Genomic DNA, 11,910 nt, shown 5'->3' with positions numbered 1-11,910 from the left:
TCGGGCCCGGTGGTGAAGTCTCCTTCCAGGCGGGAGGAGGAGAGGCAGCAAGTCCTTCCTGCTGCTGCAGTGGGGCTTTTGAGCTCCGAGGGGAGGGGCCCTGCTTGACCCGTTGGGGGTGGGGGGAGGGGGCTGAGCAGTGGCGACACCATTTTCACCACTTGAAGGGATAAAAGGCGTCTTCTTCCTACTGGGATCCAGAGCCCCGCCGAGGCACAGCGGTGGCTCGGGACCTGCTGCCGCAGGCTCGTGGTGCAGCGCTGCCTGCGAGAGCCCCGCGTGCTCCTGCCCACGGCAGCGGGGCTCGGTCCCGCCGGGCATTGCCCCGGGGATGAGCGGTCTCTGGGCCTCCCCCGTTTCGCTGAACAGCCGCAGGCAGCGCCGCCCTGCCCGAGGAACCGCGAGTGCGGGGCAGCGCGGGGCTCCGCTCCCCCGCGCCGACGGGCGGGCAGGCCCCTCCGCTCCCCCCCGGCCTGGGGCGCGCGCCGCGCTGCCTCCCGTGCGGGCCAGGCTGGAGGCTTCAATTTTGCCCCGGGTCAGGCAATTTCACTCCAAAAAAAAAAAAAAAAAAAAAAGGGGGGGGGGGGGGGCGACGATGCGCAAGGCGAAGCCCGCTCAGTCCCCCGCAGCTTGTGCCGGGCGGGAGACGCGGCGCGGGTTGCAAGCCCTCGGCTCCAGGCCGACATCCCGGGCCCCGCGGGACACCGAGCACCGCTAACGCTGCGTGCGATCGCGGCGCGCTGCAGGGGGACTCGCGCCGCAGCCGCGCTCGGCTTTGACCCTCATCACCACCAGGATTTTTTTTTTTCAATTGTCCTTCCCACCGGGGGATGCCCGGGCCTGAGCAATGACCGTCTGCAGGCCTGGCCCGGCTGCTACTGCTGCAGCGCAGAGTGGGGGGGACTACACAGAAACTCAAGCGCTTTGGTTCAGGCCCGGGCTCTTGTGCAGGGGTGGGGGGAGGCTCTCTCCCTCTCTCCCCCACCCTCCCCTTGTCTTGATTTCATTCCGTCTCACTGCATTCACTCTCCGTCCCTGGCGGTGTTTGGGACCCGGTACACAACGCCCGGGCCGAGGTGGTCTAGGTGGGGCTGGTCCCTCCCCACCGCACCCTGCGAGTCTGTCATGTCACCCCGCTCCGCTCCCAGGCCCGGCTCGGGATCAGACGTGACCGCCCTCGTGAGCGGGGCCAGAGCCCACGAGCCTCAGTATCCCCGTCCCGGAGGGCCGGGTCCGCCCAGGGGTTTTCTGCCGGCAAAGGAGGAGCGGGTCTCCCCCGCGCTCCCTCGTCCCGAGCAGTGCCGGGTCCCGCTCGTGTCCGCTGGGCGGCGAGGAGCCACGCGCCGGCATTGCCCTTCCCGTCGCTTTTCCCGTCGCTTTCCAGTAGGGTCCCGGCGGGACGGGGCCGGCGGCATCGCGTCACGCGGGCCAGTCCGCAAGGATCCGCAGAGGAAGGGTGTGCGGCCCGGCGGGGCGATGCTCGATGGGGCCGGGGAAAGCGGGGCAGCGGCCGCGAGTCCTGGCGGCTGCCCCCGAGCTGGGCTGGGGGCAGTGCCCGGGGGTGCCGCCCGCACGGGACTGGCCCCGCCCGCGGCTTGTCCCGCACTACACGGACTCCTCCACGCAGCCGGGCGGCGCAGCCCCCTCCGTCCCTCCCTCCCTCCCGTCCCCTCCCGTCCCCTCCCCTCCCCTCCCCCCCCTCTACCCCGGCCCTATGAAATGTCACTCAAGGTTTTGAGGCTCCCTCCAGTCGCCCAAACAAGCAGCGGCGGCCGCAGCCCGCGCTCGCTCCATGCCTCCGGCTACGCCGCCGCCGCCGCCCCATCCCGGCCGGGGGGGCGCGTGTGTCCGCTCCGCAGCCTGCCCCGGCGGGCGGGGCCCATGGGCGCGGGGGCTTAGGCGCGGGGGGCGGGAGGGCGTTTGCTGAGCTCCCTGGTAGGGCTGCACTGGGGGGCGCATTTCCTCACGGCTTCGACAGGCTGGGCCGGGAGCGGGGCCGGGAGCGGGATGGCGCTCAGCTCCCGCGCTCACGCCTTCTCCGTGGAGGCGCTGGTGGGGAAGGGCGCCAAGAGGAAGCTGCCGGACTGCGGCGGGGAGAAGGAGCCGGGCCGCGCCGAGCCAGCGGAGGAGCAAGGGGCAGGCGGCGGGAGGACCCACGAGCCCGGTCAGTATCCCCCGCGGGCCCCGTGCTCGGAGCCGGCGGCACAGCCCGCCCCGCCGCAACGGGACCTCGGCCCCGCCGGCGCGGGACGGGCTGCGGGGGCCCGGGGCGAGCGTCCACACGGCGCCTGTCCCGCGCTCCGGGCTGGGACATCCACGGCGGGACCTTGCGCCGTGGCAGAGACTTCGGGGACCCCGCCGCCCGCCGCCCGCCCCCAGTGCAAGGGATAAGCCGAGCGGCTGCCCCGGAGCCCGCGATTCCTCCTCCGGAGCCGTGCTCGGGGCTGAGCGGCGCAGCCGGGACCACGAGACCGGCCATGGACAGAGAGCGGAGGCTGAGCCAGGCCATGGCCGTGCCCCCCTCCCGGCTGCCACCGCCCCTGTCCACCGGGCACCTGCCTAAGCCCGCTCTGCCCCTGGCTCCCCGGGGAGCCCCTCGCCGCCCTCTTGGCCCCGCTTTGGCCCTCCCATCTCCGTTTTGAGGCGCGGGGCAAGGTCGGGGCACGGCACTAAGGAGTGATGATACACCTGAGCCCTCCTTGCCCAGCCCCGCGCCCCTGCTACGATGCCCAGGTGCTTCCAGGCAGGGGCTGCCCTGGGTAAGGGGGCTCTGGCGCCGGCTGAGCGGCGGGGCAGAGCCGGCCGGAGCAGGGCTCTGTCCTATCCCATTGGCGACATCCTGTCCGAGGGGACCCGTGTAAAGGCTCCTGCTTTGTGTTCCCGGCAGAAAAGAGACCTAAAGCAGACACGTCGACTTCTTTCCCAGCCTGCGCCGAAAGCCGCGAAGCGAAAGATGACATCCACGTGGAGCTGCAGGGGTCTGAGCTCTGGAAGCGATTCCACGAGATCGGCACCGAAATGATCATCACGAAAGCGGGCAGGTAGGCGGGCGGCAGCTCCGGGCGCGACGGGTCCCGCCACGGTCCCGCACGCGGCTCGTGTCCGCCGCCCCCGCTAAGGACTGCTCTGGCCTCCGGCCCTCCTGCGCCGCAGCCCCGGCACCTTCCTGGGGCTAAGCAGGGCCCTGCCTCTGCCCCCCGCGTTCAAACCCCTCTCCTGTATTTTACCTTTGGGACGTGGGGGCTTGTTTTACTAAAAAAGGCAATCGATTCAGATATTGGTAATGCGTGTACTCGATATTACCAGTACAGGCCTGGCGTGCGGGTGTGCCCACTTAATATCTATCTATCTATCTATCTATCTATCTATCTATCTATCTATCTATCTATCAGCGATTCAGGTATTAGTAATATCAATATATTTATATCTGTATTTATATCTATAGCTTATTGCCCCTCCTCTCTAGTTGATAGATATTATTAATACCTGAATCAATAACACGCGGGATGCACACAGGTACACACACATGGACACGAATGTTATCTATCTATATATCTGTCACCGATTTGGGTATTAGTAATATTTATATTGATATTTTTGTATATAGCTCTTAAATATATAAGCTATCGATAGATTCTATCATGGATTGAAGTATTAGTAATATCGATATTAATATTGATATCTGTAGCTCTCTCTTTCTATATATATAATCTATCGAAAGACAGAAAGAAAGATAGATGTTAATATCTGGATCGATAAAACGCTGGATGTTAACAGGTATACACACACATTTACGCAAATATTGTCTGTCTGTTTATCTATAATCGATTCAAGTATAATATCGAGATAGATAGATAGATAGATAGATAGATAGATAGATAGATAGATAGATAGATAGATAGATAGATAGATAGATAGATAGATAGATATCGATATCTGAATCGATCAAACCGATATGGTTACACAGGAGAAGACAGGGCAGGGCGGCCTCTTATTAGAGACTCGCTCGCTCAGTTCAAGGCAGGAGCTTTGGTCGGCGACAGCCCGGTGGTGCCTGACGCGCCGGGAAAGCCCAGGTCGGGAACCGCCGGGCTCAGGCTCTAACCTAGAATCAGGGACCCGGATCGCTCTCGAGCCCGCATTGAAATGCAGCGGGATTTTCCCTGTCGTCCCCCCACGCCCGCCGGCCCCGCGGGTCCCGTCCAGGCTCCGCTGGACTCTGCTTCGGCCCGTGGCGAGTTGCGGTCGCGGCCGCGGGTGGCCCCGCGCGAGGGGCTCCAGGCTCGGGCGGCCGCCCCGGCCCCGCTCCGCCCCGCGCGGGGCCGCCTGCTCCCAGCCGGGATCTTCTTCAAATCATTGCCCCTGTGATACGGAGAGTCCGGGCCTGTGCCCGCAGGAGGATGTTCCCGTCCGTGCGCGTGAAGGTGAAGGGGCTGGACCCGGGGAGGCAGTACTACGTCGCCATCGACGTGGTGCCCGTGGACTCCAAGAGATACAGGTAGGGCCCGCGCCCAGCCGCGTCCAGCCGGGCAGGCAAGACCTGAGCGGCGCGGCGGGGCAGGAGACGGAGCCACGGAGGGTGGGTGCCCCGAGGGGCATTGCCCCGGGCGGGCCGGGAAGGAGGGGCGTCCTGGCAGGAGCCCGGGCGCAGCAGGGAGAGCGGCCGGGGCCGTCCGGGCCGCGACCCTGAGCCCGGCCGCAGGGCTGGGGTCGGGGTGGCGGGAGCCCCGCGGGGAGGGCGGCTGGAGGAGAAGCAGCCGCAGGTTTCGCGCTCCCTGCGCGGGCAGGTACGTGTACCACAGCTCGCAGTGGATGGTGGCCGGGAACACGGACCACTCGTGCATCGCGCCGCGGCTCTACGTGCACCCGGACTCGCCGTGCTCCGGGGAGACCTGGATGCGGCAGGTCATCAGCTTCGACCGCGTCAAGCTCACCAACAACGAGATGGACGACAAGGGCCATGTAGGTGTGGACGCGGGCCCCCCGGGGCTGGCGGGGCTCGGGGGCGCCGGGGAAGCGCATCGCCGCGCGCAGCGGGGCCGGGCTCGGCCGGGCCCGCTGCTCGGCTCACGCCCCGCTGCCCCGCAGATCATCCTGCAGTCCATGCACAAGTACAAGCCCCGCGTGCACGTGATCGTGCAGGACGCCCGCTTCGACCTGTCGCAGATCCAGTCCCTGCCGGCGGAAGGCGTGAAAACCTTCTCGTTCAAGGAAACCGAGTTCACCACGGTCACGGCTTATCAGAACCAGCAGGTGAGAGCCGGCCCCGGGGCCAGGAGGCAGGGAGAGCGCTGGTGCTGCACTAAAGGTGCCAACCTCCGCTCTTCTCTGCCTGACTTCACACTAACCTGCTAACTGCCTCTCCCTGCCAGGGAGATCTGTGGGAGAGTCATGCTGTAGCCCTGAAGGTCCAGAGGCAAGAGTTTCTTAGCACATGAAACCTTTTATTGGAGCCACCCTGTAGTTGGGATGAAGCTAGACATGCCTTCCAATGCCAGACATTTGAATCATGTTAGGGGCAGCTGGGCAGTGTCACTGGGTGCTCACTGCCACAAGGGTTGTGTCTTGAACCACCCCTGCCAGGTGGCTTCACCTTTTGGGGCCTGGCTTGCAGCCTCCTGCAGTTGTGCCAAGGAGCTAGGGGGCCTGGATGGTCCTTCACAGCAAATGATCCCCAGCATACCCAAACTTTTATAGTAAAAAGGATTGCAAAAAATTAAATAAAATAAATAAAATAAAACAAAACAAAACTGTACCAGATAAGAGCAACAGAAGGGAAAAACATCTTTGCATGACTGAGGTAAATACTAATAAAAGCATGTTGCTTTGAACTACTTACAGAGGTAGATATTTATAGTAGAAACAACTGCCTGTTCGGGGCAAATCTTGCTGTCCATCTCCACTGAAGTCAACCAGAACTATTTTTGTGATCCCGGAAAGCAGATTTAAATTTAAACTTAAATATAATTCACCATAACAGTCAGCAGAATAAGGGACAATTATATGTCTGTTCTATAATTTTAATTCTGCTTGCACACAGTTTTTCTCATTCACTACTGTTATTCTTTATCTTGTAACTTTTCAATTCATAGATTACAAAACTGAAAATAGACAGGAATCCCTTTGCTAAAGGATTCAGAGACCCTGGAAGAAACAGGTAAATATTACAAGAACTCAGCCACAATCTGTAGTTACTTGTACTTGTATAGACATGATACTGGCTCCATTTCTTATTCCTTTTAGTGTTAGATGGTTTTAATTTTAGACTGAAGTAACTTTGTTAACTCTTGGCATATAAAGAAAAAATGAGAAGACTGCAAGACAGATTACAGAGAATATTTTACTGAACGCTGTCTAGTAAAGTAATAAGACAAAATATCCATAGATGCAATTCTGCACAATAGCTGTTTCCATCAAGTCACTGATTTCTAAGGTTTACTTTATAGGGGTGTGTTGGATGGACTTTTGGAAACATATCCATGGAGACCACCACTTACTCTGGATTTTAAGACTTTTGGTGCAGAAAGCCAGGGTGAGTTCTGAATCTTCAAATAGCCAATAAAGAGTAAGCAAACCCATAAGCATAACGCAGAACTCTTCTGAGCACTGTGCATGCATGAGAGAATGCAACATTTGCATGAATCCCAGCGTGGGAGATGGCTGCATGACAGAGGGATTCTAATTCAGACTCAATGACTAAATAGAGATTTTAGCCTCTCATCGATGTATATGTTGAATAACAAATACCTAGTGGGTTTTTTCTTTGAGCTAGACAATACTTTTACATTAACTGTTTAGTATTTTACAGTCAGATGATATAGAAGAATAAATAAAAATATATGAGAACTGCAATGAGCTCTCCACGGGACACTGTAGTACTGTTTCCATGAGGCTTCACGTAGGTGCAAAAGTCCACCCACCTGGGGCTCACTGAAGGATCGTCAGCCCTTGTTTCTCTCAGACAGATAATATAACCATTTAACATGCTTGAGTTAATGTCCCATTTTTGAACCGTTGATGGCTGATGGTAGGACCTTTTCAAGGACAGAGCTTAGCCATAATAGAAACTGTCCTTGCTGGTACAGGACATCCTGAGCACCACTCTGTACAGTGGGAAGTTTGGATTCTTAGTTTAAAAGATAAAGACTGTGAGTTTTTTCAGTTGTAAGTAATGTGCTTTCAGAGTTGCCTATGCACTTCCAGTAGTGCAAACCACATACAACATTCCCTGGATCTAGTTCTACATACCTTTTGTAAGAAAACCACCTGCTTAAGTCAATTTAAGGCATATTAAAATTTTCCCTATTGATATTTTAATAATGCTTTAATGTACATTAATACCACACAGCAAAAATTGATAGTAGTTAAATAGGACCTTCCAATGTGTATGGAAAAATATCTGTTCAGGTATTTTGGGGAACATACATAATAAGATTTTTACCTTGTAATACTGTTACTTTGTTAAATGAATATTTTTTACCACCCTAAAGAATTTTCTATAAATAAGATAAAAGTAATGATATATAGTCAGATTTTCTATAAGCTTGCCTGCCTTTTTCCTTAAAAAATCAAGTATTTAAATAGTAGAAGGAATGAGAGTACTTAGAAAGTAATAATCATGATGCATTTAACTGCTGCAAAGTTTTAAGTAGGTGTTGCAAGGCTTTTCAAATAAAAATTATTTTTACTTTTAAAACAAATAGTATTTCCACTGAAAAAATGTTTATTTGGATCTCCACTTTCATATTCGAACAAAAATATCTATTGGAAGCATTGCTTGAAAAATTACTCATAGTGCTGGATGAAAAACTGGGAATCTTACATCGGAAAATTCCTTTTTAAAGCTATGATTGCCAACGTAATGGAATCTTTTACATTATGAAAAAATGTAGGCTTTTCTCTTGTGGCATACACACCCCAGCTTCTCTGAAAATGGAACTATTTCTTATTTTATAAGATCAAAAACACAAGATGCATAGGCATAAAGGCCTATGCACATAAACATAAATTTAATGTTGGTATGAAATTGTTTTTAGTTTGGATTTAAGATGGCTACTAGTGCCGTATACAAAAGATAACTGTTCAAACCTATTTGGAAGTTGACAAGTCCCAGAGGAGATGTCTTACTGGGCAGAGTGAAGCCATGATGATCAAAGTTGGATAATGAATGTGGTTTATCACACAGTGATCACAGGATTAAAGAGAGGTAGTTAGTTAGCTGTGTTAGTCTGAAGTCAGGAAGAAGACATAATAGAGTTACATATTATAGACTAACTAAACCAGAGATGCATAAGCTTTCATAAGCATCTGATGAGGTGAGTTCAGGCTTTTGAAAATTTATGAATCTCTGATTTAGTTAGTCTGGAATATGCAGCTCTACGCTGCCTTCTGCCTGATCACAAGATTGCTAGCACACTTTATTTTGTTTGCTAGTTTATCCCACTAGTGTTTCTTATAAAGCCCAGTTTCCTGGACTCATGTAAGAATCTCAGCTTTCATTTCATAAAAGTAAATTTCTAGACCTCATGACTATGGAGAAAAGCTGGGAACCATAAATTATAGGCTCAGAGAACCTGAAGGCAAATTAAAATATATTATTAATATTATGGATAGTTTTAAAAAAGACTGTGCTATGCACTTGCTGGTTTTGATACCAAATTAAATACAAAAATATTTTCTTCATTTTCTAATTTTTTAAAATTACTCATTTTACAAGACAAATAAGGGAACAAACCCAGAGCTATATTGGGAATCTTACAATATACAATATTAGGGACATTTTAAAATGGAAAACAAATATTCTATGTACTGCCCTTTAGCTAGTGGCATAGGATCTACTTGTGAAAATTTAGATAAATAACTTTGGCTTCACACATATGGGCTTGCATCACTTAACATGACCCCAAAGCCCTTTAATAGCAATGGCAATTAGGAACATGCATATCCAGAGAAGGATAGATCCCTGCCCTGCTGCCCTGCTTCTGCTCCTAATTAAGTCAATATTAAAACAGCAATTGATATCTGTGGGGAAAGGATGACACCATTAATGTGCTAAATATCAATCTTCAGTATTTCTACAAACAAGCACCTGTGGTGCAAGATGATACTCAGTAATTTTAAGAACAGATTAGTTTCTACATTGCATTGTTTCTTATACCTTTGTAGTATGGACACCTTTGATATACTGACAGATATAATTATATAAAGAATTCCATATGGAACATTACACACAAAGCCTGATTAGCTAATGCTAAGAGTATATTTCCCTGTATTATCATGTGAATGTAGAAGAAATCCTAAACACATCACAACCATTTTACAAATTTGGTAAAATGTAGCCCAAAATCACAATTTTTTTCCTTCCTAAGATAGCCACACAGCATATAAATAAACTAAAAGAGACACACTCAGTCCATCAATTTTTGATACAGAACTCTGCTAAAGTATCCATAAAGGAAGAATAGGACTCTTAAAAGGAGTAAGATTGGCAAAAAGTGTCAGTTTAGTAACAGGAATGGACATCCCTCTGGTACATTCCACTCTCAGGGCAACCAGCACTTCTTAGTTTTTACTCTTGATGTTACTTAGCAGGGGCAGAAAATGCATGCTGAATGTTGGTGTTACACATTAGTAATATGTTAAGAACTTGAACATATAAAATAAGCTGTATTGCAACATTTTTAATAACAATCATACATTTTGAATGTATTTCTAGTACAGTTAGGAAAGTACTTATTCATTGATTTAAAAAAAAAAACAGATAGCAAATTGAAAAGTAAAATGTAAAGCTGTTTGGGAGAGACTGATTGAATTCAAGTATATTTTTAATATTTTTCAAGCTGTGTGGAAAGCTAAATAAAGTGAATATATTCCTGTGAAGATAGGCAAATTATACATGAATACTGAATAAAAGACAGACATTCTCATTTAAATATGCAAGGGAAATATCTTGAAGTCACAAGGAAACAGAACAGCTAAAATATTACACTGCCTTTATAACCAGGACAAGGTAATCAATTGTATATGAAGGTAGTAAGTGTTTTAAGTTGTGTGTAACTTTAAGAATATGAATAGTACCAGTTACATTAATGGGATTACTCACATATATATAATTACATTGCTGAGCTAGGGCCACAACAAAACAACAACAAATATGATTTCTTTATTGGCATATCATGCCATGCGTGCAGAGCTCCTTTTGACATCAACATGTATTCGAATGAAAAATAATAGAAGGATAGCTTGAGGGGAGGGGGTCTGGTTTTCACCCTAGTTTCTTATTCATAACCATCCAACAACATAATTTTGATGACTTTTTTGCTTTTATTTCTAGGTGGGAGCTCTGGTTCTTCCCCTGTCACCTCCAGCGGTGGGACACCATCACCTCTGAACTCCTTGCTTTCTCCATCTTGCTCACCTCCCACATTTCACCTGTCTGCAAGCAACATTGGAATGTCGTGCCCTGAAACCTACCTACACAATCTCAACTTGCCTCTTTACTACAAGATTTGTCCTTCAAGCCTTTTGAGACAACAGTCACTTCTATTTCCAAGCCAGGAAAAACTGGGAGGCACCAATCCACACATCATACCCCACTTCATGGTGGATATGCCCATGTTATCTTCCCTTGGCATAACAAATCTGAAAAATGGTAAATCTGAAGACTTGAGTGGGCAATGTCTACAAGTACCCAATTCTGCCAGTCAAATGTTGTATGGATTACATGCACCTGGAAACATTTTCCCATCAAGTCCCATTGCCCGGGAAGCACTTAATTGTTCTTTACATCCACCATATGGCTTGTATGGTTATAACTTTTCTATGCCATCTAGACTGATGAATACGGCCAGCCATTTCAAAGTGAATGATAGCATTCCAACCTCTTTTAGAGATGGCAGATGTAATCACTCCAACTGGCACTCAACAATTAACCATTGCCTTTAATGGGACTATATAATCATTTCTAACACAAAGACCTGGTAGCACATCTTTTCTTCATTCATACTCAAAGGTTTGCTGATTATTGAATATAAAGTGCTTCACAATTCAGGAGTGACCTGTCTAGAGATCGAACTTTTCATACACAAATGTGTCATAATGTTCTGAATGTGGATGACAATGAGATAATGTTCTGAATGTGGATGACAATGAGATAACCAGCAACAGTGACAACTTTCCATGAGAATAATTTATGTAATGTAGGATAGGAGCAAACTGTACATTCATTTTCTTAATATTTGCACTCTAAAGTAGGACTGAATAAATATATAGTTTTTCAAATATTATTTTCATGAAAGTCTTCTTCAAACTCTCTTTCATTTACCTTGAAGAAAAGGGCCAATTTCTGCTTGCCTGACTCATTTAATGGATTTTAATTGGATTACACGAGGCTTTTAGCAAGCCATCCATATTAGACGAAGTGTTTGAACATATTCTTAAGGCATTCACCTTAATGCATCCTATTTAAAGCTAAGCAAGTGCTTTCCTGATTCAGGGCCTGAATGATTCAGATTAGCAGGGTTTGGTTACAAGATTTACGCTGAAGGAAAGAAAGATAAAGACCAAATGTTAGATCAGAGATTGGAAAAGGGAGTCTGCTGACATGAGGTCATGAAGAGCCTTCTTCTACCTGTGCCTATACCAAAATGGGCATGGAGGGGAGGATGGGCCATGCCTTTCTTCACCTTGGCTGCCTGGTCTTTTGTAAGAGGTCAGGAAGCAGAGCTTAGATTTGTAGGAAGTGTGAGGTGAAATGTCTCCACTGAAGCAACTGCTGGGTCTATTCCTCTGTGTTAAGAGCATGTCAGAGTGTAATGGTTGCCACACTGGATGAAGACCTCCTGTCCCCTAGATCAGTATACTGTTTGAAAGTGGCCAGTACCAAACGCTTTGAAAAGGCAAGAAACTCTA

General features: G+C 49.7%; 1 protein-coding gene across 2 annotated transcripts; it reads left to right on the top strand.

The window, feature by feature from the left end:
- Positions 1-1,689: 1,689 nt before the first annotated feature.
- Positions 1,690-11,280, top strand: TBX22 (T-box transcription factor 22). 2 transcript variants are annotated; one of them, XM_059732754.1, is made up of 8 exons: positions 1,690-2,164; positions 2,927-3,041; positions 4,397-4,498; positions 4,788-4,962; positions 5,089-5,253; positions 6,093-6,157; positions 6,447-6,532; positions 10,334-11,280. In XM_059732754.1, the coding sequence occupies exons 1-8, from the start codon at positions 2,008-2,010 to the stop codon at positions 10,942-10,944; spliced, it is 1,476 nt and encodes a 491-aa protein (XP_059588737.1). In that variant the 5' UTR covers positions 1,690-2,007; the 3' UTR covers positions 10,945-11,280. The 2 variants fall into 2 exon arrangements, with proteins under 2 accessions (XP_059588737.1, XP_014462651.1); XM_014607165.3 differs by having other exon boundaries at positions 1,691-2,164; positions 2,888-3,041.
- The last annotated feature ends 630 nt before the right edge of the window (positions 11,281-11,910 follow it).

Source organism: Alligator mississippiensis, chromosome 8 (genome assembly GCF_030867095.1).
Source record: "Alligator mississippiensis isolate rAllMis1 chromosome 8, rAllMis1, whole genome shotgun sequence".
Classification (NCBI taxonomy): Eukaryota; Metazoa; Chordata; order Crocodylia; family Alligatoridae; genus Alligator; species Alligator mississippiensis.
This window is presented reverse-complemented; position numbering and strand designations above follow the sequence as displayed.